Source organism: Podarcis tiliguerta (genome assembly GCF_965153285.1).
Source record: "Podarcis tiliguerta genome assembly, chromosome: 2".
NCBI classification, from domain to species: domain Eukaryota; kingdom Metazoa; phylum Chordata; class Lepidosauria; order Squamata; family Lacertidae; genus Podarcis; species Podarcis tiliguerta.
The window spans coordinates 14,927,479-14,954,584 of record NC_139535.1 but is presented as its reverse complement, the minus strand read 5'-3'; the positions used below and the strand labels follow the sequence as shown (position 1 = coordinate 14,954,584).

At 44.0% G+C, this 27,106-nt stretch overlaps 2 protein-coding genes across 2 annotated transcripts in view; one reads left to right on the top strand and one right to left on the bottom strand.

Moving 5' to 3' along the window:
* LOC310670884 (C-type lectin domain family 2 member D-like) overlaps nucleotides 1-27,106 on the bottom strand; it is a 291,130-nt gene that overhangs the window by 207,638 nt on the left and 56,386 nt on the right. The window lies entirely within an intron of this gene.
* Nucleotides 2,608-25,377, top strand: LOC310670897 (killer cell lectin-like receptor subfamily B member 1B allele C). The gene is made up of 6 exons (XM_083426745.1): nucleotides 2,608-2,752; nucleotides 4,319-4,408; nucleotides 16,969-17,094; nucleotides 19,749-19,903; nucleotides 20,561-20,670; nucleotides 25,171-25,377. The coding sequence occupies exons 1-6, from the start codon at nucleotides 2,668-2,670 to the stop codon at nucleotides 25,289-25,291; spliced, it is 687 nt and encodes a 228-aa protein (XP_083282871.1). The 5' UTR covers nucleotides 2,608-2,667; the 3' UTR covers nucleotides 25,292-25,377.

Here is a 27,106-nt window from a genome sequence, read left to right as displayed (position 1 = left end):
GCAGAACAACTCTGTCTTACAGGCCCTGCGGAAAGAAATCAGATCCTGCAGGGCCGTGGTCTCACGAGACAGAGCATTCCACCAGGCCGGAGCCAGAGTTGAAAGGGCCCTGGCTCTGATTGAAGCCAATCTAACTTCCTTAGGGCCTGGGACCACTAGGGTGTTGTTATTTATGGACCTTGAGGCTCTCCGTGGGGCATACCAGGAGAGGCGGTCCCGTAGGTACGAGGGTCCTAGGCCGTGAAGGGCTTTAAAGGTCAAAAGCAGCACCTTAAATCTGACCCTGTACTCCACCGGGAGCCAGTGTAGCTTGAAAAGCACTGGGTGAATATGCTCCCATGGCAGAGACTCCGTGAGGAGCCTCTTTGCAGCATTCTGTACCCGCTGGAGTTTCTGGGACAGCTTCAAGGGCAGCCCCACATAGAGTGAATTACAGTAGTCAAGCCTGGAGATGACCGTCGCATGGATCACTGTGGCCAGGTCGGGGCGGGAAAGGTAAGGAACCAACTGCTTGATGCGGCGAAGGTGGAAAAATGTCGCCTTGGCTGTTGCTGTAACTTGCGCCTCCATGGAAAGGGAGGCGTCAAGGATTACACCCAAACTCTTAACGGAAGGCAATGACACTAATTGGGCCCCCACAAGAGAAGGGAGTTGGTCCCTCATCCCAATGCCATCCTGACCTAGCCATAGGACCTCTGTCTTCGAAGGATTTAGTTTCAATCGGTTCCCACGAAACCATCCAGCTACAGCTTCCAAGCATCTGGTCAGTGTGTTTGGGGCCGAGTCGGTGTGGCCATCCATCAGCAGATAGAGCTGAGTGTCATCAGCATATTGGTGACAGCCCAGCCCAAAGCTCCGGATAATCTGGGCAAGGGGGCGCATAAAGATGTTAAAAAGCATCGGGGAGAGAATTGCGCCCTGCGGCACTCCACACACCAAGGAGTGGCGCGACGACATTTCCCTCCCTAGTGCCACCCTCTGTCCCCGACCAGAGATAAAAGAGCACAACCAGTTACGGGCTATGCCCTGTATCCCCACGTCTGCGAGGCGGTGGTCCAGAAGATCATGATCGACCATGTCAAAGGCTGCTGACAAATCTAAAAGGATCAGAAGTCCTGACCCGCCTCGATCCAGTTGTCTACGGAGATCATCTGTTAGGGCAACCAGAGCCGTCTCCATCCCAAAACCAGAACGGAAACCGGACTGAAATGGATCTAATGCCGATGTTTCCTGCAGAAACCTACCAAGCTGTTCAGCAACCGCTCTCTCAGTTACCTTACCCAGGTATGGAAGATTTGAAACTGGGCGGTAATTGGATAGGTCTAAGGGATCTGATGAAGTTTTCTTTAAGAGTGGACACACCACTGCTTCCTTCAGTTCCCCTGGGAATGTCCCCGTGTCAAGGGACAAATTGATAATTTCAACCAGGGGGGTCCGTGCAACATCTGGACACTCCCTAATCAGCCAAGACGGGCATGGATCAAGGAGGCAGGTGGTGGGCCTACCAACTTGGAGCAATCTATCCACATCGGTAGGGAGTATCCGATCGAAATGGTCCAACACTGGACCTGAAGTTAGTCAAGGGGCCTCCAGTTCAGTCACTGTATCTAAATTGGTAGGGAGGCAAGTATATAAATAAAGTAAGTATATAAATAAACAATCTAAAATGTCAACATAATTATGCCGAGATGCTCATATTCATAATTCTCTTAAGTCTGTTATTAACGCGTAAATAATGATTATATGTAAGTTGCATATTTCCTTCAGTTTTGCTTTTTGCTTTTTTTGCAAAATATTAATTTAATTACTTTATCCATTTCTTCTATTTTTATTTGGCAAGCCAGCATTTTATGGCACAGTCGGTTATAAATCAGTCTTTTAGACCACAGTAGCTGTCAGCTGTATTTATATTGAATTTTGCATTACTTTCTATGGGAGAGCGCGCCTTGGTTTTGGAACACTTTCATTTTGGAACGGACCTCCGGAACGGATTAAGTTTGAGAACCAAGGTACCACTTTACTTTGCTTTTCCAAGCAACCTGGGTAAAAGCTGAATCCAGTAGAATTAATCTGAGCCTTGAAAAACACAGAGGGCTGAAGAAAAAGCCACCCTCATCACCTTATGTCCAAGAAGGTAGTGATTGGTGGTGGTGGTGGGGCTTAGAGGCTTTGTGACCACCAGGGGAAAAGGGGGCACCCCCATACTGGTGGCCCCTGCTCTAAGAAGATGCTTCACTCAGGAATGGGATTTTCAGCACTAGAACTGAGCTCCAAGTCCTTCCACATACAAAAACAATTTCTGTTTTTCACCACAGAGCCTGATTTTTAGAAAGCACGCACGCAAACGCACACACCACCGTTTTTTGCTGCTGTTCTCGTCAAACAGTTGGGAGACAGGATCCCTTGGAGATCTACCCAAAGAGCTGTCAGGAAATCCAGATCCACCTCCTCGCTGCTCGTGCTTGTTCCTCTTGGTGATTCTAGCTGCACAAGACTCTGGTTGCCCTCTGAAAATTTAAATGAAAAAAATGTCAGCCCCACATTCAAGAGGTGTGATTAACACTTCCTGATTTTGGATTGCCTTGGTCAGGCTGGTTTGCACGCCACTGCTTGCAGACATTTCCCCTTGTTACGGAGAGCTTAGAGGGCTCATGCACCGCTTCCAGGATGGCTGAGGACATACTTTATGCTGATATAACGTTCGCTTCTCAGACAGGCTCTTCAAGCCTGCACAGCCCATCGCAGCAACCTGGTGAGTAGTAATGTCGCCTGATTGCTTTTAAACATTGGCGATTGTCCTTGGGACATGGGACTAAAAACATAGCTGTCAACTTTTCCCTTTTTTTGCGAGGAATCCTATTCGGAATAAGGGAATTTCCCTTAAAAAAGGGGAAAAGTTGACAGCTATGACAAGAAAGTAGGCAGTTGGAACTTTCACCAGGATGGTCATTTGGGCTCTGCTTGGACCCCCATGTTCCTGTGCCAGTCTTTTAATGGCTGTGGTCATGCAAAATAGTTGGTGCAAGTGTGCGGGGAAATTGCCCTGGCATATAGGAGAAATAGAATCCTGTACAAAAGGTTGCATCTAAGCAACGAAAGGTTGCTCTAAGTTCTGCTTAGGGCAAATTCATTGAAATCAAATGAACCTAAATTAGTCCTATCTATTGACTTCCATAAACATGAACTGGTCTGCTTTGAGTAGGAATAGCATTCAATACAACCCACAGAAATTGAAGGGTGTATATGAACTGCGCCTTCAGTTGAAGTAGCAATGCATGCAGCTGTATTTTTGTGGGATAGAGGGAAGGATGAATGATGTGCAAAGGCTGGGGGTGTGCGCAAGTGAAATGTCAGTCTGTTTGTTAGTAACTGCCTTGGGAAACGGGAGAATTCCACACGTATCTGCTTATTAACATAGATCAACTTATGCTGACAAAATTATCTCAATTTAACAAGCAGTGCACAAGCAGTGTTTGGAGCTCATGCCTTCTAATCTAACCACTTTAGATTAAGGCAATCTATGGCTCCTTCACTGTCTTGTTTTCGGCACCTCCTAACACCTTTTTTATTTCAGCAAGCGTACCCAGGCATGTAGTTTTATTGTGTAAATTCCAGCCGTATAATTGTTTTAAATTTGCTTGTTCTATTTATATTTTGCTTCAAAAGGATGCGTTTTAATGCTTGCTTTTACTGGTATTTTAAATAATATTTTAGATCGTTTTTGTGAACTGTTTAGAGGCTTTATGTCGAATAAGCACTAATGAAATAAAATAAATTGGAACAAATAAAAATGGGGTGTTCTTATTTTTAAAAAGAAAAGCAATAAGTATAGCACAGTGATCTGTACAACTCCTCCAGAAATTGGATTTAGTGATCAAAATTCAGTTTTTGATTCAGTGGCTGTTTCTTTGGCAAACCATTTTTTTATTATTATTATTATTTTGGTTTAGGCCCAAAATGTGATGCCAGAATATGAAAGGGTTTTTTTTAAAAAAAAAAAAAAAATCCACTATTGATCATTCGCCTCCACTCCCCACAGATTAGAATATGTCTGTGAATTCATGAATTGTGCTGCTAATATTTCTCCTTACATCTATAGAGCAGCACATTTGGTGACTATTTGGGATATTGGTGTGGTAATAAATTCATACGGGTGAACGTGTGGTGTGGGTAACATTGCTTATGGGTGGGAAGGTTGGCTTCCCCACATATCATATCACTGCATTTTCCCTGTATCTGCAATCGGCTGGAGGCAAGCTCACTTAAGACTGCATAAACACATCCTTCAATTTTGTAAATTAGTCATCACTCTTTATAGCTGTTCCCCAGCATTCCCGTTGGATCCAGATCGCTCTGTGGGCGGCATGCATTGGGAATGTCATCCTCGTGATAGCTGTGATAGTCTTGGGTGAGTATGAAAATATATTTATAAGTAGCTATACTTTTAAGTGGGGGGGGGAGAGAGAAACATATTGGGGGGAAGAATTCTCTAGTTATCTCCCGCTTGGACTACTGCAATGTGCTCTACGCCACCTTTGAAGGTGACTCGGAAACTACAATTAATCCAGAATGCGGCAGCTAGACTGGTGACTGGGAGTGGCCGCCAAGACCACATAACACGGTCCTGAAAGACCTACATTGGCTCCCAGTACATTTCCGAGCACAATTCAAAGTGTTGGTGCTGACCTTTAAAGCCCTAAATGGCCTCGGCCCAGTATACCCAAAGGAGTATCCAGCCTGGACACCAAGGTCCACCTCCGAAGGCCTTCTGGCGGTTCCCTCACTGTGAGAAGTGAGGTTATAGGAACCAGGCAGAGGGCCTTCTCGGTAGTGGCGCCCTCCCTGTGGGATGCCCTCCCATCAGATGTCGAGGAAATAAACAACTATCTGACATCTGAAGGCAGCCCTGTTTAGGGAAGTTTATAATGTTTGATATTTTATTGTGTTTTTAATATCCTGTTTGAAGCCGTCTTGAGTGACTGGGGAGACCCGACCAGATGGGCCTAAGTAATAAAGTAGTAGTAGTAGTAGTAGTAGTAGTAGTAAAAACAACAACCAGTCTCTCGTTCCTAATGATTTTATTATGAAACGAGCACAGCATTTTTTGACCTTCAGAATGGGACACATCAGAATGGGACACATCAGAAATTGCACATTTGTTTTCTGCTTTAAGATGGTTTCCAAGAAGTTGGTTAGAAATCATCTTCCTGATTAAAGGAAGGCATAGACTTCTTGGTATGCTAGTTTCTGAGCTCTGATGTGACAGGAAGTCAATGTAGGCTGTAACTGACTCCGATAAAACCATTACATTTTCAAGTATCCTTGAACTGTCTGTCCATTGTGGGCTTAACTAACCACATGAGGTGAGAGATTCAAAGCCTTATGCACACATTCTAATTCTCTTTTGAAAATCTGACCAATTTTTATGCACGAATGAGAAACGAATCAAGTTTTTTTAAAAAAAAAAATCTAAGACGTTTGCCACATATGGTATTTAGCCAGGGTGGCTGGAAACATTTTGGGAAATCATTGAAAAGTGAATGAATATTGAAAATCTTTTTTTTTTTTTTGCATTGCAAATTTTTATTAATATTGCTCATTTATACATAAGAACAAATACAAAATTTATACCATAACTTGTGCGTATCGCAACAAATCAAAAATGCAACACAAAATTCTTTTAGGCTCCGCCGAGCCGTAGACTTCCTTCCACACTTTTGGTAAGTGTCAGATAAATTTGTATTCATGTATTTTATCGTTTTAATATGTATCATTTACTGTTAGATTTAATTCAGCCCCGCCAGTGTCGTCTGAAAATTAGTTCCAAGATAAGTCAAATATTTATTCCAATTGTCATGAAATTTCTGTTCGTCTTGATCCCTTAATCTTCCTGTTATTCTAGCGAGCTCGGCATAATTTATCAACTTAACCTGCCAATCACTTATACTGGGTATAACTTCTGTTTTCCAGTTTTGCGCTAACAAGATTCTTGCGGCTGTAGTGGCATATAAGAATAGTATCTTATCTTCTTTTTTAATTTCTTTACCCATCATTCCTAACAGAAAGGCTTCAGGCTTTTTGGGAAAGGTATATTTGAGAATTTTTTTAAGTTCATTGTAGATCATTTCCCAAAAGCCCTTTACCTTACTGCATGCCCACCACATGTGGTAGAGGTCTCCCTCTGCCTCTCCACATTTCCAACATTTCTTATTTTTCAGCCTATAGATTTTGGCTAACTTCACTGGTGTATGGTCCCATCTATATATCATTTTCCATAGATTTTCCTTTAGTACCGTACACGCCGTAAACTTCATATTAATGTTCCGCAATTCCAGCCACTTCTCAAACTCAATATTATACTCAATATCCACTGCCCATTTAGTCATAGCCTCCTTTACCTCCTCGTCTTTTGTGTACCACTCCAGTAAAATATCATATATCTTAGCCAATATTTTATTTTTACCTTCTATGATTTCTATACTAAATTTAGATTTTTTATCTTCAAACCCCAGGTTCTTTTTATCTTCTTTCAACAAATCATTCACCTGGTGGTATTGTATCCACCCAGTAAATGAATTTTTTATCTCTTCATATGGTCTGAGTTTGATGCCTTGATCAGTTTTCCGTATAAGTTCTTCATAGGTGGCATTCTTCCCTTCCATATTTGTTTTTTTAACCGTTAGGGCCTCTATTGGCGAGATCCACCAAGGTGTCTTCCTTTCCAGCAAGTTTTTGTTTCTCTCCCATGCTTGAAATATAGGTCCTCTGAAAACATGGTTCAGGAAGCTTCTATGTGCCTTCACCTTTCCGTACCATAAATACGCGTGCCACCCGAACCTATTGTCAAAGCCCTCCAAGTCCAAGATGTCTCTATTTTCCAATCTTATCCAGTCTTTAAGCCACAGTAGGCACGCCGCTTCATAGTATATGCTTAAATCTGGTAGGGAGAAGCCCCCCCTCTCTTTTTTGTCTACCAATATTTTCATTTTTATTCGCAGTCTTTTTCCCTGCCAGATGTATCTCGCTAAGGCTCTTTGCCACTCTTTACACTGTTTTAACCCTTTAAGTATAGGTATAGTTTGAAACAGAAAAAGCATTCTGGGTAGTATGTTCATTTTAACAACCGCTATCCTCCCCAGGAAGGATAATTTCATTCTCTCCCAAATTTCTAAATCTTTCTTAATGCCCCACCAGGTGACCTCATAGTTGTCCTTATAAAGGTTGATATTCTTGGTTGTGATCCATACTCCAAGATATTTCACCTTCTTTACTATCTTAATTCCTGTCCTTTGTTCTAAGTCTATATTGTCTTCTTTACTTAAATTTTTGGTCAACATTTTAGTCTTATTCATATTCACTTTAAATCCAGCCACAGCACCAAATTCTTCCAATTTTTTTAGAGCCTTTTCCACATTATCTTTTGGATTTTCCAATGTTAGTACAATGTCATCCACGAAGGCTTTAATCTTGTATTCATTAATGCCCACCTTGACTCCTTTAACCTCTGTTGTTTCCCTCAGATTCTTAATAAGTACTTCTAGCACAGTTATAAACAATAAAGGAGACAGGGGGCAACCTTGTCTAATCCCTTTAGATATATCAAAATATTCCGATGTGGTGTTATTTATTACAAGTTTTGCTTTTTGCTCAGAATAAATAGCTTCAATGCCCTTTCTAATTCTTTCTCCCATTCCCATCTTTTTTAGATTTTCAGTCAGGAAGCGCCAAGAAACATTGTCGAATGCCTTTTCGGCATCGATAAATATCAAGGCCGCTTGCTTGTCTATTCTAGTTTCCAAGTATTCAATAATGTCAATCACATTTCTCACGTTATCCTTCAGTTGTCTCCCTGGTAGAAAGCCCGTTTGGTCTTTGTGAATTCTACTAATCAAAACTTTTTTTAACCTTTCAGCCATTATATCCGCGAACAATTTATAATCGTTAATTAAAAGTGAAATCGGTCTATAATTCTTCACTTCTAAATCGTCTACCTCTTTTTTAGGAATTAATGTGATATAGGCTTCCTTCCTTCCAATGTGATATAGGCCTTCCTTCCTTTCCCTCTTCTAAGATTTTATTCATAACTTCCCCTAGAATTGGTATCAATTGATCACTTAACATTTTGTAATATTTGGCCGGTAGGCCATCTGGCCCCGGTGCTTTTCCACTTTTCATTTTTTTTATTGCCTTCTTTATCTCATCTTCTGTAATCTTCTGGTTTAAGATTTCATTTTCTTCTGTTGTGATCTGTTGTAAATGATGTTTTCCCAAATAGTTTTCTATTTCAGAATCCCGTTCCTTCTCTCTTTTATATAGGTCTTTATAATATCTTTGGAATATCCTTTTTATTTCTTTTGGCTCTTCTACTATCCTTTCTCCATCTCTTATCTTACAGATCATGGTTTGTTTTTTCCTTTCTCTTAATTGCCACGCCAGGTATTTCCCTATTTTATTAGCTGACTCAAAGCTTTTTTGTTTAATCATTTTAATTTTCCATTCAAACTCCTGATTTACTATCATAGAATATTGGGCTTGTAATATCTGTGAAAAGGGTACAAAAAGATATGAAAGACAGTAGGAAGGATTTGGACAGGACTAGAATGGAAGTTAAGGAGCTAGGTAAGGTACACGAAGAATTGCTAGATAATATGGCAATGACGCAGATGAGACAGAATCAACTAAATTTGAAATTTAGAGGGATACCAGAGGAACCAAATGAGAATTTTAGATCTAAAATGGTTAAAGAGTTGGCAATTTGGCTAAATATGAAGGAAGAAGAGATAAACTACTCACTGGCAAACATCTTTAGGATAAAAACAAAATCGGCTAAAGCTAGGGGGAAAAAACTGCCAGGGGATGTATTAGTTATGTTCAATTTGTTGGATACGAGAAACAAAATTTTGAAATTGAACTACAGTAAAAGATTAATTATTGGCGGAAATTCAATTATTATATTTAAAGAAATACCTGTGAGGTTCCTTCGAAGGAGGGATGTTTACAAAAAATTAACTACCCAGTTGAAGAAAAATGGGATCTTATATAGATGGGAATTTCCGGAAGGAATCTCATTCTATTTTAAGGAAAAAAGATTCAGACTGTCCAGTCCTTCGGAATTGGAAAAATTTGCAAGAAGATACGAGAAGGAACTAGGAAGGATGGTGGGGTTGGAGGTGTTGGATTTTCGCAGTATAGTAACGCTGCAGAGAGCTTGCTGGGGAGACCATGCATTAAAAAAAGGGACTCAAAAATAACTTAAACAAGGTTTTAGTAAGAAAAACAAAAACTCCTTTTACACTAAATACATTAACAAACAAACACGACCCAACCACCAACCCATCCCCCGGGGTAATGGCAGAGCTAGGTGCTGCTCCTTATATACTGCACCCAATTCCTGACGCAGCTTAATCAATGCAACTCAGCAGCACCTACTATGCTTCACAGCTGTGAAGCTGGATCTCATTATTTTGCTCTGGCCCTTGCTCTAGCCCCTTAAAGGTATAGACAACAGGTGAAACAATGATGAACCTTTAGATTTAAAGAAACAGTTCAACATTTCCCCTGCGGTTCATCATTGTGGAACAAAAACAAAGCATGCTTTGTACATGTTTTTCATGTGTAACCTTTGGAAGTGCTTTAGTAAAAATGTCTGCAATTTGATTGTCACCTGGAACATATTTAAATACAATCATTTTATCAGCAATTAGTTTCTTTACAAACTGCAAACGTAATCTTAAGACTCTAGTGCGCTGCGTATTGGTTTCTGAACATAGGATAGCGAGTCCACTCTGGGAATCAAGGTAAACTATCACTGGTAGTGTTACTTGCATCTGTAGGTCAGCAAATACTTGCATATACCATTCTATATCAAGAGTGGCCTGAATGCATGCACATAATTCACTCTCTGTTGTGGAGAGACAAATAATGGTTTGTGTCTGGGACTTCCATTCAAAAGGACAACCGTTATAACAAAACACCATACCAGACATACCCCTGCAATTATTTTGTTCCACTGCATGAGATGCATCGCAGAAAATTTCAAAACCTTTGTCAATACTTGATGTAAATTGCAACCTATAATGTTTAGTATGTTTAAGGTACATTACCACTCTCTTAAGAGCAGAGAAACATTGTGTAGTGGGCTTTTCCACAAATTTTGCCAGAAAATGAAAAGCATAAGTTATATCTGATCTTGAGATTCTTTGAATAAAATTTAGCTTGCCTATAGCAGAACGATACAAAGTTTTGTTAGGAAATGGCTTATCCTCACCTGTAAAAGTGAAGCCACACACCATAGGTGTTTCCTTCCCATTTGCATTTTCTAAACATAGCATTTCAACAAGATCATCAATTTTTGCAGTTTGATGAACCAGAAAAGATCCATTTTTGCCTTTCTCAATTTGCATGGATAAGTAATTTTTAGCTATGCCTAATTCCACCACATCAAATTTCTTCTGTAACTTTGATACTACTTGTTCATATTCCTGTTTAGTTTTTGTAGAAACTAACACGTCATCTACATACACACATATCTTAGTTACAGGGTTTGCCCTTTCCTTTATGAACACACATATGCCTTTCCTTGTGAAAAACCAATATCCAGCAATTCTTTTGCTAAAGTTTGGTGCCAATTTCTCCCACTTTGGTGCAGGCCATAAAGGGATTTATTTAATTTGCATACCAAACCTTCAGCAGCGTCTATGCCTTCAGGAACACTCATAAAAATTTGTTCTTTTAAATCTGCAAACAAATATGCAGTTTTTATATCTAGGTGGTAAACAGAATGTCCACGTTGTGATGCATCTTTTAACAAGAGCTTAACTGTTTCATATTTTACACTTGGTGAATAACACAAATCATAATCTTCACCTGGAATTTGTTGAAAACCTCTAGCGACTAATCTTGCCTTGTACCTTACAACTTCATTTTTGTCATTCATTTTAGCTCTATAAACCCATTTTGAATCTATAAGTCTCATATCTGGGGTTAGAGGTACAAGAGAACATCATTGTAGCTTTTTGGCTCAAAAACCGCCTTATTGGCATACACAGTATTAAAATGTTCATCTGCAAATCGTTGTGGCTTGTGCCTCTTTCTATCTGAACGTCTCAGTCCGGAAGGAGAGTCAGACACCTCAGACTTAATGGGACTAAGTGAACTACTAGTTTCAGGTTGTGAATCATCATTGTCAGGCTGAAGAGATGCCTGTAGGCTAAGCTCACGGTCAGAAAACTCAAGAGAATCTAGCCTCCCCTCGGGTGCCTGTAACTTTAAATCATCAAACAAATTATCAGACTCGACAGGCTTTTTGTCTTCTCCCATTAATTCAGAAGCACCATTTCCTGCTGCTGCTGCTCCTGCTTCCTCTTCTTCCTCAGTATCATTTATACCATCAGTATCTTGGAAAACAGCAACACCATTCCAATTTACAGTTTGTATCATGCTTCTGGTAATATGAAATTTGCCAGTTGCTGGGACGTAAATTCTGTACGCCCCCTGCTGGTAGCCCATTAATTTTCCCTGAACACTACGCTCACCCAATTTCTGCTTAGCGGGATAATGCATAATTACATCTGAACCCCAAATGCGTAGGTATTTCAGATTAGGGCGTTTTTTAAACAGCTTCTCATAGGGGGTGACATCTAAACCAGAATGATAACTTCGATTTCTAACAAAGCAAAAAGCATTAAGCACTTCAGCCCAAAAGTCTTTGGGCAGATTAGCATTGTGCAGATAAGTTTTAACCCCTGCCTGCAGGTCACGCTGCACAACTTCAACAAGCCCATTTTGCCACGGACTTCGGGGGCAAGATAACTCATGAGTAGTCCCCTGCGCTTCCAGGAATTTCTCAAAATCCTCAGAAACAAATTCCCCGCCCCGGTCAGAAAACAGGTTCTTAATTGGTTTGTTAAAGTGCGTTTTTACCCAGTTGCAAACAACTTTGTACTTCTCAAATGCTTGGGACTTTTCAGCTATTGCATAAGTCCAACAGCATCTACTATACTGGTCTATCAGGGTAAGCCAGTACTTAGAACCTCCTAATGATGGTGGGAGTGGCCCAACTAAATCACAATGTACACGCTCAAATAGCTCAGTTACTTTCCTATCTGAGCACCTACCCTTGCGTGCAACCTTGATCTTATTTTTGCAACAGGATAGACATTGCATAAAGAATTTACATGGTTTTAAGTTGAGGCCATTAACAATATTCTTTGTCTTAATTGCATCAGCAAAATTCAGGTGTCCCAGAAGTCTGTGCACCTCATGGACACACCCGGAATGTGGCCTTACATTCCTCAACCCCTGGCTTGACTGTGCTGCTCTGCAATTTATAGGTGATTGGGAGTAGGTGCGAAAATAGAGTCTATATAAACCATCAGATTCCCGGGCATACAATAGATGTTTGTTCCCCTCAAAAAAACTCACACATTGTATTTAAGAAACACACAGTTATGCCTTGATGAGCAAAACACCTTACTGGTAATAAATTGTCCACTGATGGGCAGTAAATGCAGTTCGCTATCGTAATGTTTAAAGAGTCAAGTTTAACAGTACCCCTGCCAAGCGACTGCAAGACTTGTGAATTGGCTAAATGTACATTACCAATTTCCTCTTCGAAAGAAATAAACAAGCTTTGATCATTGCAGATATGCTGAGAAGCTCCTGAGTCGACAATAAAAGAATTCCACTTGGCACCTTTAATTCTTTTACGACCTGTTGTCCGAGCATGAAGAGCTCGCGGCTCGTTTCTGTCTTTACGGTACAATGTCGGCTGCTGGGCTGACGACCGTGACTGACGAACAGAAACAGTCTTGGGAGTACTTTGCTTTCTTTTGGCTCTGAAATCTTTTGCAAAATGTCCCTGCTTATTGCAGAACCAACAACGCTTGGCCGCTTTAAATGCAGTCGTATCACCACCAGCTTTACTTCCGGAAATAGGAGTGCTTATGGCACAAGCCTCCCTTCTGTCCAACTCGCCCATTAATCTTGCCGTTACCCCTTCCACAGTTAATTGTGCTGGTGGAACGGCAGATATCTGGCTAGCTATACCATCAAAGTCCTCATTAAGGGAACAAAGGATGATGAAAACATACTGAATATCAGGTATCTCCATGTCCCTTCGAATTAATTCACAGCGTATTGCCTCCAGACGTCTCAAGTGTGCTGCCAAATCACCACCAGGCTGCAACTTCGTCTGGTACAACTGCTTGAAAAACGTCAATGCAGATGCTGACTCTTTTCTAACATGCACTGCTGCAAGACTGTCCCACATTTCTTTGACAGTTTTCTTATTTCTTATATAGACTACTTGCTGGTCGCTGACTGCCAAATTAATTATCGCCCTGGCTTTTGCATCTCCTTTCGACAAAGCATTAGTCACAGGGTCAGGAGGGTCATCAGTTACATAGGTCCATACATCTCTAGAGGTCAAAAGCGCCTCCACCTGAAAAGACCATAAACTATAGTTCTCATCTGTTAGCTGTGGGAAGACTAGAGCCTTCTCAGCTTCTGGAACCCAGTCAACCATTCTGGAAACTCTTCCAGACCCACAGAACTACGCTAACAGGAGAAGGAGTTTTCAAACCTTTCTCAGAGTCCAAAAATATGCAGTCATCCACTCAGCAGTTGGGCCCATAACCAAAGATGTTGGATTTTCGCAGTATAGTAACGCTGCAGAGAGCTTGCTGGGGAGACCATGCATTTAAAAAAAAGGGACTCAAAAATAAGAAAAACAAAAACTCCTTTTACACTAAATACATTAACAAACAAACACGACCCAACCACCAACCCATCCCCCAGAGTAATGGCAGAGCTAGGTGCTGTTCCTTATATACTGCACCCAATTCCTGATGCAGCTTAATCAGTGCACCTCAGCAGCACCTGCTATGCTTCACAGCTGTGAAGCTGGATCTCATTATTTTGCTCTGGCCCTTGCTCTAGCCCCTTAAAGGTATACACAACGGGTGAAACAATGATGAACCTTTAGATTTAAAGAAACAGTTCAACAGGAGGAGGCAGGGGAGCGGATGAGGGAGGGGGGTGGAAACGGGGGGAGTGAAGAAGGAGAGGAGGGGATAAATTCGGGAGAAGAGAGTGAAAAGGAAAAGACAGACGACAAAGAACAGGAGCTTTAACTTAGATTAGATAAAGACTTATTTGCATATAAGCAATGGCTTTAAAAGTTCTATCCTGGAATGTGAATGGGCTCAATAACAAAAATAAAAGGAACCAGACTGCGCATATACTTCTAAAAAAGAATCTTGATTTAATTTGTCTTCAAGAGACGCATGTAACGAGAAAACATAAGAGAATTTTGAGTAATAAGAGATTAGGGCTGGAGTTTGTGACATCAGACAGGGTGAAGAAAAGAGGAGTGGTACTATATATAAAGGAAAAACTTGACCCAAAAATATTATACAAAGATGAACAAGGGAGAATAATAGTAGTACAAATTACGTTTCAAGGAGTAAAAATAATTGTCGTTGGAATATATGCTCCGAATGACAAAAAATCGACTTTCTTTTCAGAAGTAGGAAACAAACTATTAGAATGGATGGACCAAAAAATGATATTGATGGGTGACTTTAACGGAGTGGTATCACCTGACTTAGATAGATCAGTAAAAAAGTTAAAGAGAAAGGAAGGCAAGCTACCCAAAACTTTTTTTGAAATGGTCGACAATATGGGAATAATTGATGTTTGGAGATTTAAAAACCCGTGTGTAAAACAATATACCTTTTTCTCAAACCCGAACCAGAGTTGGGGGAGAATAGATAGTATTTGGGTTTCGAAGGAACTGACACAGAGTCTAATCAAATCCGAAATTCTCCCACAAACTATATCGGATCATAACCCAGTATTTATGGAGATAAAGGGCCAGGATGTTAGAGCATCCAGATGGAGAATGAATGAATATTTATTTAATGACCAAAAGGTAGTAAATAAGGCAAAAGAAACATTCAAAGAATATCTTAAATGGAACCTAAATAAAGGGACAGTCATAGAAACGGTTTGGGACGCGGGAAAGGCAGTTATGAGGGGCTTCCTAATTCAGAAAAATAGTCATTTAAGAAAAGAAAAAGAGAAAAGAAAAGAGGAGATCCTAGTGCAGCTTATGGAGAATGAAAGACAATTAACTACAAAACCAGGAGAGGAGACAATAAAACAAAATATAAAGAATATTGAAAATCATTAGTGGGGCACAATGTTTAATTTTATTTGGAGTCCAAAATCCAGTTTTCAAGGCTCAGCAATTGAACAATGGGAAAATTATGAGTTGTTTCTACTCAAGGGTATTATGAAAAAATAGTGGTTTATACTTGGATTAACAACATTTGCAAAATCTTTATTCAGAATGCAGATTTAAATTCTAAATTGTTGTAGATCAGTGGTTGGTTCCCAACCTTTTTTTGGGCCATGCCCCACCTCAGCATCTCTAAAATCCTGGCACTCCCCCCCCCAGTGACATATAATTCTTATGATTCAAAGAGTGAACTCCTATTCACATGGAGGAAGCCTAAAAGGCCATTAACTGTTAATAACTTATTCTCAAATTGCCCCCCGTAAAAATCAAATTGCCCCCGTGTGGTGTGTGCCCCACGTTGGGAACCACAGCTGTAGATGTTTCAAAATCCTGCTCCGGTGTATTAACCATTAATTCAAGGAAATGTTTAATTCAAGGAAATGTTCTGAGCCGCTCAGCTTTTAATATTCATATAGGGGAGCCAGTGTACCTCTCAATGGCCACTGCTGCTGCCTCCTCCCTTGGGTGGCTCATAGAGGCTGCTGGAGAGCAGGTGTGGAGGAGGAGAGCCTCTGGCAGATCTGTGGTGCCAAGGGTGTGCGAAATGTCCCCATTTTCATCTGAGGAATGTTGGAGGGTATGCTATCACATACCCTCCGCCATTTTCCCAATGAAAATAGGGACATGATATTCCATCATCATCTTAATTTTATTATTTATACCCCTCCCATCTGACTGGGTTGCCCCAGCCACTCTGGGCAGCTACTGACATAAATAAAAACATAATAAAATATTAAAGATTGAGAAACTTTCCCATACAGGACTGCCTTCGTATGTCTTCCAAAGGTTGTATAATTACTTATCTCCTTGGCTTGGTGGGTGGAATAACTTCACACCCTCCAACATTCTTCAGATGAAAATAGAGACGTCCTAAGGAAAAGTGGAGGGATACGGGTGGCGCTGTGGGTTAAACCACAGAGCTTAGGACTTGCCGATCAGAAGGTTGGTGGTTTGAATCCCCTCGATGGGGTGAGCTCCTGTTGCTCAGTCCCTGCTCCTGCCAACCTAGCAGTTCGAAAGCACATCAAAGTTCAAATAGATAAATAGGTACCGCTCCGTCGGGAAGGTAAACGGCATTTCCGTGTGCTGCTCTGGTTCGCCAGAAGCTGCTTAGTCATGCTTGCCACATGACCCGCAAGCTGTACGCCGGGCTCCCTTGGCCAATAAAGCAAGATGAGCGCCGCAACCCCAGTCGGCCACGACTAGACCTAATGGTCAGGGGTCCCTTTACCTTTAAGGTATGGGACATTCTGGGATCAAATCAGAAAGTGGGACGGCTTCTGTAAATCTGGGACTGTCCTTAGGAAATACAGTGGTACCTCTGGTTACGAGCTTAATTCGTTCCGGAGGTCCGTTCTTAACCTGAAACCGTTCTTAACCTGAGGTACCACTTTAGCTAATGGGGCCTCCCACTACCGCCGCTGGCTGGGGGGGGGGAGAGACGCGGCCAGGATTCCCCTGCTCTTGCGGGGGCTGAAACCAGCCCCCGCTCATGTGGGGGTGGGCGTGAAGCCCGCAACCCCACCTCCTGGGCAGACTGGAAGTGGCTTTATCTTATCTTATCATATCAATCTTCTTCTCCCCATTCCTTGGCCTCCATAATTTGAATTTGTGCCTTAACATTATGTCCATTCATTTTAATGGCTTTCTTTGTTTTGTGGGGGCAGCTTTGCAGTTGGAAGCTGAAAAGGGAAGAATTGTGCTGAACAATGGTGGATGCAATGCCTCAACAGACAAGTTCCAGGCTTCCTTAAGACACAGCATCTGCAATCAAAATCAGAATAGGTCCTCAGGTAGAATTGATATATTGTACTGCTGTCTCTTTTAAGCATAGTAATTGTATGTAAGAGCTTGCTTTCAGTTCACATCTATGTTGTTTTGAGGCATAAAACCTTCTGTAAAGAAACTCATTTCATGCATTGAAATTCATTCATTCATTTCATAGACTTATAGAATTGTAGGGTTGGAAGGGAATTGTAGAGTTGGAAGGAATCTCAACTAAAGCATCCATGACAGATGGCCATCCAGCCTCTGCTTAAAAACCTCCAGGGAAGGAGAGTCCACAACCTCCCACGGGAGACCATTCCACTATCAAAGAGCTCTTACCATCAGAAAGTTTTTCCTGATATTTAGTTAGAGTCTCTTTCCTTGCAACTTTAATCCATTGTTTTAGGTCCAACCCTACTGAGCAGCAAAAACAGGCTTGCTCCATCTCCCGGTGGCAGCATACATTCCACCTTGTCAAAATCCTTCTTAAATTGTGGCACCTAGAATTGGACATGGTACTCCAGGTGGTGTTCTCATAGTATAGTGGTAGAGCATCGATCTTGGATGCAGAAAGTCCCAGATTCCATACCTGGTGTCTCAAACTGCTGCTGGTCAGTGTAGACAAAATTGAGCTAGATGAACCCCTTGATCTCCCTAAGAATAAGGCCGCTCCCTATGCTCCTAAAATATCAAGCTTTGGTGGTTTCATTCTACAGCTAACTTCACACTCAACTCTGGCCTTTCTCACTAAGAGTCAGGTGAGGAAGGTGAGACCTACCCATTTGCCCTCTGGCACAAATCCACTTCCTTTGTTATACCAAGGACAGTATTTAAGGCCATTAACTCACCTGGCTAGTTCAACAATGGACTCCTCCATTAGATTTTAACCCTTGCTGGATCCAAGACCCCAGGAATTAGAAGGGACTCAGGCATCATGGAGACTGACAGGCCCCCTCCAAAAAACCTACCTCACCACAGTATTGTCAACTAGGACCTACCATGAGACAGACTGTGGAGAGCAACTTGGACATGTAGGCTGCAGTGTGATGATGGAGGCACCTCCAGTTGTTTCTCCCAAACCTCCTGAACCCCCTTCTACCTGAGAGCAGAACTGTGTGTGCCTTGTCTCTTGTCTTGTAGCCCTATAACTAGCCTTCTGTCCTTAGGTGCTTGGGCATAGCTGGATTTTTTGTTAGGGGGGCAGGCCTTTTGTTAGGGGGGCAGAACCTCAGTTAGCTATGTATTTTTATTGGTTTTTATTGATTGTGGAGGCAGCTGCCCCCCCTGCCCGCCCCCTTGGCTATGCCCATGCTTAGGTGTAATGGAGGGTATAATCCTGTCGCTGCTACAAAAATAAGATTCAGCTACCTGGCGAGTCAGCTTCTATACTAGGAGGAATGGAGTGGGAGGAATCGTGTCTCAAGTGGCAAAGCTGTCTTTGAGCAGACTTGGTCAATTCACTTTCAGCAATTTGTCTGGTAAACTCCATCTCCATCTTTGTCCTCTAGAGCAGTGTTCCCCAACCCCCGGGCCACGGACCGGTGCCGGTCCATGGATCAATCGGCACCGGGCCGCCCGAGGAACTTCAAATCATTTCACTGTGGCGGGCGGCCGAGGCGCAGAGCATTGCGCCCTCCCAAGCCCACCCGTTGTGTGACAATAGTGAATGAAAATTCGCTATTGTTACACTGATGCTCCTCCTGGCCAATCAGGGAGCAGGTCCTCCTGCTTCCTGATTGGCCGAAAGGCAAACCTCACGCCATTGGCCGAGGAGGAGGCACCACGGGAGCACTGAGGACTCGAGGTCGGAGATGCGGGGACTGAAGAGAAGCTGCCGTGAGGTAAGTGCACGGAGGGGGGGGGGACTCAGCACTATCAAACGGAAAGAGGAGCAGCAGTGGTTTTATTAGAATGCCCTCTCATTCACCCAGGGCCTATTGCACTTATTTAGGTCAACAACTCCTGGGTCGAATGTGTTTGTGCGGGTTCAGGCATAAGTGCATGGAGGGGGGGGTTCTCTGCTATTATCAAACATTTACCGGTCCGCGGCGATAAAAAGGTTGGGGAGCACTGCTCTAGAGGGTTCCAGTTTCCTCTCTCTGAACTCCTTCAGATGGAAAAACTAGGTGAGTAATAAACTTGCATTTGCGATGGCATGATGTGAGAGATCTGTCCTTTGATCTATGTATCTTTTTATACTCAAAAGCATTTTGAGTGTGTGGGGAGGACTGAATTGGATCAGGACTATACTTTAAAAGAAGCTTTAAAGGGGGCCAATGTGAAGCTGCACGCCTGTTTTCCATACAAAAATCTCCTCCCCACCTGACAGCTGTTGTCTCATCTCCACCCACCCGCCGCACCCCTAAAAAGCACCTTCTGGCTCAGAGGGCATGTTTTCAAGTGGGAAGCCAGCACTGAGTCCTCATAGAAATGGAGAGCGTGATCTGGATCAGGGCTCCTCCTTCAAAAGAAATGTGGCAAATTTAAGTACACTTTTTAAAAAAAATATGAATAACATAAAAAGTTGTTGGACCCCAACTCTGAGGAGCTTCAGAGTTTGGAGTTTGGACAGCTTCACTCAGCCCAGAAGCTCTGGGTCCTTACTGTTGCAGAGCAATTACCTTTTTCACAATTGAAATGGAGGCCCAGTCATAATCATGAAGTGTCTTTCTTTCCACAGATAATTCCCCTTGCAAAGTGTGCCCTGTACAATGGCAGCTCCACAGGGACAAGTGCTACTGGCCATCAGACTATATGAAAACCTGGGATGAGAGCCAACATGACTGTTCAACAAGGGATTCTCAACTGCTGGTCATCCAAGACAAGAATGAGCTGGTAAGGGGACAATTGCATATTTCAGGCAATGCATTCGCATGCAGGTTAATTCTGAAGGAAGCCTGAGTCCAGCTAAGCTTAACTCTAGCTTGGTAGCTCTGCAATGATATCATGGTTGGTGACTTGAGAAGCATGTGGAGTGTGGGGCCTTGTTTAGTGCTTCATCCCATTCCCACCCATAGCCAGTTCATCAGTGTCTAGAGAAGGCCTTGGGGAGCTTGACTAGTGAGAACCAAAGTACCGGCTGCAAGCAAATCCCAAGTCCTCTTTTTATTTAGAAAGACTCTTTAGGAAGGTGAGGTTGGCGGTGGAGCAGTGGCAGAGGAGGAGCTGGTGTTCCCCTTGTTTCCGCCGCATTCCACACGGCCTTTCAGCGGCTTTTCCCCATGGATGCTTTAAAGCGTGTTTGGAGGCTTTTTCAACGGTGTTCCCACTATACGCAATTTCACTTCAACTCAGAGTGCCTAGCAATGTAACCCTTGCGTAAATGGGGAGGCCTGTATTATAAATGCTTAATGCTGCTTTGATTCCTGTTCTTGGTGAATGTTCATTATAATTAATATCAACTTTCACATTTTACTACTTTATTTTATTTTAGTGTAAGATTTATTCTGAAGTTGAACTTGTACACATATATATAATTTCTCTCTCATACAGGATTTCATAAAAAGCATTACAAAAGAATCAAATTACTGGATTGGACTCTCACAGTTAAAATTGGAGAAGAAATGGATGTGGATTACAGGCTCCCAGCTTGATCAGAGTCTGTGAGTTGTTATTGTTTTTAATCAAAGCAAAGTTTTAGTGGGCTAAGAGAAAAGATTGCAAAAGATATTTATTTTTGCTTCTACTGGCTGCTGAGAAGATTCCCTCAGCTGACTCCTGAGAAATCGGGAAAGGTCTGGGGTGGCAAGTTTCCATTCCATGAAGACATGGGGGTTGTTCTATTTTTATTTTTATTCTCTGGCCGCCTCGCTCCCCACTCATGGTCTCAATTGAAGTGCCCCCCTTGCTCCACAGCACTGGTTCCTGGGGGGAAGGAAAAATCCTTAGGGGCAGGAATGGAACATTTCCCCTTAAAGTGGTACCTTGGGTTACAAACACTTCGGGTTACAGACTCTACTAACCCGGAAGTAGTACCTCAGGTTAAGAACTTTACCTCAGGAAGGGAACAGAAATCTCATGCCGGCAATGCGGCAGCAGCGGGAGGCCCCATTAGTTAAAGGGGTACCTCAGGTTAAGAACAGACCTCCGGAACCAATTAAGTTCTTAACCCGAGGTACCACTGTATTTATAAGTGCTGTATGGAACCACAGTGGCAGGGAGCGGAGGAGTAACTCTTCCCACTTCGCTCACAATCTCAATCACTGCCTCCCCAGCATTGATAATACAAGGAATTCTGGAGGCTGTTGTGGAGGGTCTTGCACAGAGCAGCTGGTGAAGTTTTTGAAAAGTGAAAGAATTGTAGAAAATCCTCACCCTCTGTAATGGTTCTAGGGGTTGCTCGTGCGTAAATCGGTGCCAACACCTGGCTGGGTTGCCTGAGTGAACCTTTCCTGTCCGGACAGCCACTCACCCGTGGCTGTCTCAATCACTGGCAGAATACATCAGTGGGCGTTTCTTGAACTTCTTCCAACATAAAAGTTCTTTGACGCCTAGTCGCCGCCTACTTTCCCTGCACGGAAGCCTTCTGCGCAGGCAGGGTGTGGGCACAGGGGGGCCCGTGCTCTCCCCGCTGGTTCCCAGCGAAGAGTTTTGGAGCCACCTCGCCAATTCCCCCTTCTGCCCGCCTCCTCCACTGGTGCTACGCTGATTTCCTTCCCCAGAAGATGTGCTGCTTCTCTCCCTCCCGGGACGCTCTCCGGAATCCCCCTGAAGCCCTCCCTCTCCTTCTGGCTCCAATGGCAGTTCCCTGACATCCACCTCCTCCCCAGGGCCCCCTCCACCCCCGGCGAGATTTTCCGATACAACCACGTCTCCTTCCTTGGCCGACGATGCGGGGAATCCCCTGAAGGAGCTGTCACCATCCTCTGAGGATTCAAAACCAGTCCCCCACCCGCTCCGATCTCTCCCCGCAGGGTGGACCTCCCAGTCTGATTCTTCTCCCTCTGACACCTCTCCTCCCTCCTCTTCAGAGGCCGGAAAACCCACAAAGTCCCCTTTGTCGTCTGTGGTTCCAAATTCTTCCTCCTAGAATCTCGCTAGTGGTTTTGGCTTATCCGGGAACAAACTGTGGAATTCTTCCACCAGATACCCATCATTGATTGACTCAGAGGGGACCCACATGTTTTCTGACCTGGGTTCTCCCTCCCAAGCTACCAAGTACTCCACCTGGCGCCCTCACCACCTTGAATCGAGGATTTCCGTGGCTTGGTTGTGGTGTTCCCTCTCCTTTACCTGCGGGTGGGTGGTGACCCCTCCCTCCCGCCCCAGAAATTCCCGCCCCTCCCTGTACGTTGTAATTAGGGACCTATGGAACACCGGATGTATCTTCATGCTGTCCAGCAACCTGAGTTTGAACGCCACTGGGTTCACCTGCTGTGTTACCTCAAAAGGCCCCAGCCTCCTCAGCTGCAACTTCTTGCACCCTCCCTTTAGGGGTAACCCTTGGGTTGACAACCACACCCGGTCTCCTACCCGTATGGCCTCCCCCTCCCGGCGGTGCTCGTCCGCCTGCCTCTTGTAAACTTCCTTGGCTGGCTCCAAGTTCATCTTGAGTTGTTGGTGCAAGGCCTCCATTTCTTCTACAAACTGCTCGGCCGCGGGTACACTCCATGCTTCCTCCCCCCTCCCCGGGAAGGCCCTGGGGTGACACCCATAATTGGCCATGAACAGGCTCATTCCGATGGACACATGTTCAGCGTTATTGTACGCAAATTCAGCCAAAGCTAGTTTCTCTACCCAATTGTTCTGTCTCCCGCTGACGTAGCAGCGCAGGTATTGCTGAAGTATACTGTTCGCTCTCTCTGCTTGTCCGTTGGTTTCTGGGTGTCTCGCCGTCGAGAAGCTCACCTCGACCTGTAGCAAGCTCATGAGCTTCCTCCAGAACCTGGAAGTAAATTGTTTCCCGCGATCCGAAATTACCCTCGAAGGAATCCCATGCAGTCTGAAAATGTGATCCACAAACAACCGAGCTGTTTCCTCTGCCGTCACTGCATGTGAGCAAGCTATGAAATGGCACATTTTTGTCAGTAGATCGACTACTACCATGACTGCTGTCTTCCCCCTTGACTTGGGCAAATCTGTCATAAAATCAATGGACACCACCTCCCAGGGCCTCCCCGGTGTAGGTAAGGGTTCCAGTAACCCTGATGGGGCAGCCCTCTCTCCCTTTGCCCTCTGGCATCGGTCGCACCCCCGTACATATTCCCGTACGTCTTCCCTCACCTTTGGCCCCCAGAACTGCCTGGTGACGAGCAGCATGGTTTTGTGCTGCCCAAAGTACCCCGCTGTTGGGTTGTCATGGAGCTGTTTAAGTACCCCTCAAGGTCTCCCCCGGTACATACAGTGCCCCCTTATAGTACAGTAGCCCTTCCATTTCCTCAAACCCTCCATGGTCTTCCCTTCCGTCCCGGAGTTCTCTGATTTTTGCTTGAGCGAATGCGTTGTCTCTAGTAAGCCATGCCAGTTCTCGTTTCCCAACCAACGTTCCCCCACACACCCACCGGCCTTTCCCTCCAGGTATTCCGGTTTCTGGGAGAGAGCATCTGCTCTTATGTTTTCCTTACCCGGCACGTATCTGATCTCGAAGGAAAACTTGGCGAACTCCTGAGCCCATCGAATCTGCCTCTGGTTGAGCACCCACGCAGTCCGCCAGTATTCCAAGTTCTTGTGATCAGTACAAACCTGGATCTTGTGCCGCGCCCCTATCAACAGATGTCTCCATTCCCGAAAAGCCGCGTAGATCGCAAGCAGTTCGTGGTCATACACAGTGTAGTTTTGCTCTGACTCGCTCAGCTTCCTTGAGAAGAAGGCGCACGGCATCCAGTCCTGCTTGACCCCGGGCTGCAAAAGGACCGCTCCAACCTCTCTGTCGGACACGTCCGTCTCCAGTCTCATGGGCTTTTCCAGATCAACGTGTAGGAGTTGCTCTTCCGAAGCGAACGCTTTCTTCAGCCTTTCAAAGGATTGCTGGGCACTTTCTGTCCAGGCGAACTTCTTCTTGCTACTGAGACAATCTGTTATGGGCGCTGTCAAGTGAGCGAAGTTCTTTATGAACTTCCTGTAGAAGTTGCTGAAGCCTAGGAACCTCTGCACATCCTTTCTGTTTTGGGGGGCTTTCCATTCCAGCACTGCCTTCACCTTGCCCGGGTCCATAGCTAGACCCTTGTCTGACAACCTGTACCCCAGAAACTTGACCTCCCGGGCGTGAAATTGGCATTTTTCCAGCTTGACCCACAACTGATGCTTCTGCAGTCTCTGTAGCACTTCCCTGACGTCTCTGACGTGTTGCTTCTCATTGTCCGAATAGATTAAGACGTCATCCAAAAAGGCTACGCAGTTCTTGTACAGCAGGGGCCCCAACACGTGGTGCATGAATGATTGAAAGCAGGCGGAGCCCAATTGTAATCCAAATGGCATGACTAAGTACTCGAAGGCCCCCAGGGGGGTGAACATGGTAGTTTTCCATTCGTCCCCCTCCCTTATCCTAATTAAATTGTACGCTCCCCTGAGGTCTAGCTTGGTAAAAATCTTCCCCTGCCTCACACGTGTCAAAATATCGTCAATCCTGGACATTGGGAAGGTCACGGGTTCTGATACCAGGTTCAGTTCCCTGTAATCCACGACCAGTCTGGGCTGATTAGTCTCCTTTTTGTCCACTCCTCCGATGGCAGTTCCCTGACACCCTCCTTGTCCTAACCAGTGACAACACCCTTCTCCATGGAATTCTTTAAAAAAAACACCTCACCCTGTTTCTATTTTCAGAGCTTTCTTTCACTCTTAACACACACAAATGGTCAAAAAAAGTATGCCCTGGTGGAGCATCCCCCACTGCTGCAATCCTCCGTCCCAGGCCCCAAAGTTAATTACTTGGTTTGGGGGCAGGAAAAGGGGGAGATGGTGCTGCTCCCACTATCAAGCTCAGCATGATTTTCTTCACTCTCTCTGCTTTGATGCTACTCATCCATGTTTGGAGGATTCAAATGCATACAACCAGCTTATTATACATTTTGGGAACACTCATGCTTTCTATTAAGAACATTAAAAAAAAAATATTTGTAACAGACTTCTGTCCTGATATTCAGATGTACCTTTTTCTTCCACAGATTTCCAGAACCAAACTATGCTGAAGGAAACTCTTGTGCCGCAATAAAATATAAAGTCACCTCTGAACTCTGCAGTACTGTATTTAGGTGGATTTGCCAGAAAGACCCTCTCCTACTCTGATATTTTAGTTTGATAAATGCGATAATTATGTGGGTTTTTGTTATTTGCCAGGAACACACAATAAAAATGTCATTGAGTGACTAAGATTGTGTAAAGGTATTATTCTGTTGTCATCAAAATACCTCTTTGTGAAATCCAGAGGCAGCACACCTAAAATGGAATTCTAAGTCAATTTATTTTGTTTACTAAAAGATTAGTTTTAAGTCACAATTGAGGATCAGCTGTAGAATTTGACAATGCAAAATAATAATAAACAGGAAGGGTGCCACTGCTGAGAAAGCCCTCTGGCTGGATCACTGTAACTTCACTTCTCACAGGGAGGGAACTGCCAGAAGGCCCTCAGAGCTGAATCTCAGTGTCCAAGTTAAATGATGGGGGTGGAGACATCTCAAGGAATGGGTGCAGCTGTGTCAGGCTTCAGGGAATTGGCTTCCTCCCCACCCCCTCCCTTGGCAGTAGATAAACAGAACAAAGAAAAAAGAGTTTCTTAGCAGTTAGAAACTTTAATGATCACAGAGAATCCATTCCTAGGAAGGAAGGTGCTCCGAATTAAGGGTCCCTCCTACTTCCTCCCTAGTCACCCACGTCACTACCATGTCTTGCAACCTGTTCTCGTAACCACTGTGCTTTCTGTGCTGCCACCTTATCTGCTCTTCTTGACCTCTGGCTGATCAGATGAACACTTTCCTGCGACAGTGAATCTGTTAGCTCTCTTTCTCCCAGTGCTTCTTCTGCTAGCTGTTCCCCATCCAGTATTTCCCAGCTTCTGCCTTCTGAACTATGTCCCTCTGCAAACCACTGTTCCAAATCTATACTGTCCACCTGCTTCTGGGAAGATTCAGGAGCAACGGGAGGGGGGGATCCCACCATTCCTCCTCAGCACAGTCCCTGGCAAGCTGGTGCACTAGATTTAACTGTGCAAATGCACTTCTGGCCACCACAGAGACCTGGGCATCGAGGCACAAGGCTGAGTCCAGGAAGTTGCATATCTATATGCAGATGACACCCAGATCTGTCTTTCTGTTCCATCTGAATGAGGAGAAGCAGCTGAGATGTCAGACTAGCGCTTGAAGGTGGTGATGGGCTGGATGTGGGCCAATAAACTGAAGCGGAATCCTGAAAAGATGTGTGTCCCAGGTCTCAGGTCCAGGAGGTGGGACAATCTTGGTGTGCTAGCTATGATCCCTTTTGGACGGTGATGACTTGGCCAATGTACTCCATGCTCTGATAGATTTCAGAACGGATTATTGCAATGCACTGTATGTGGGACTGCCTTTGAAGACGATGACTCAGAAACTTCTGTTGGTCCAACATGCAGCAGCCAGATTTCTGGCTGTGGTTCTGTATGGATCTCATAGGACCTATGGTGATGTAACTTCATAGCGTCACTCAGAAATCTTGCCACATTTTCCACAACGTCATTCCTACAGTTGTTCAGCAGATAAGATACCCTGGAAGAGTCGTTGTGCTAAATCCCCTCCTTCAGTAAGGGGGCTAAATACTTATCACACATTTTTGCATAAAATGGGCAATAAAATGAAATGTGTGTGATGTTTTGTGCCACAGGCATGATCAGTAGGAGTTAGAGGTCTATTCAGTGCACATCAAGTCAGAGCAGTAGCGAGGTGATGTTACGCCCCCTGGTGCATTGGAAGTTAGGCCCTTAGCTGTGACACCACCAAGGAGAAGGACCCCTCCCTGTAGCCACCTTTCTTGACACAGGGTGGGCATGCCAGCAGAGTATCCAAATTCAGATCCTAAGGCACAGGCAGGCTAGAACAGGTGCACGTGTTCTTTTTTTTAGTACTCTCTGAA

Coding starts and splice junctions, on each gene's coding strand:
- LOC310670897 (XM_083426745.1), top strand. CDS start 2,668: ATGGCTGAGGACATACTTTATGCTGATATAACGTTCGCTTCTCAGACA. Junction 2,753..4,318: donor CAGCCCATCGCAGCAACCTG/GTGAGTAGTAAT, acceptor CACTCTTTATAG/CTGTTCCCCAGCATTCCCGT. Junction 4,409..16,968: donor GATAGCTGTGATAGTCTTGG/GTGAGTATGAAA, acceptor TTGTGGGGGCAG/CTTTGCAGTTGGAAGCTGAA.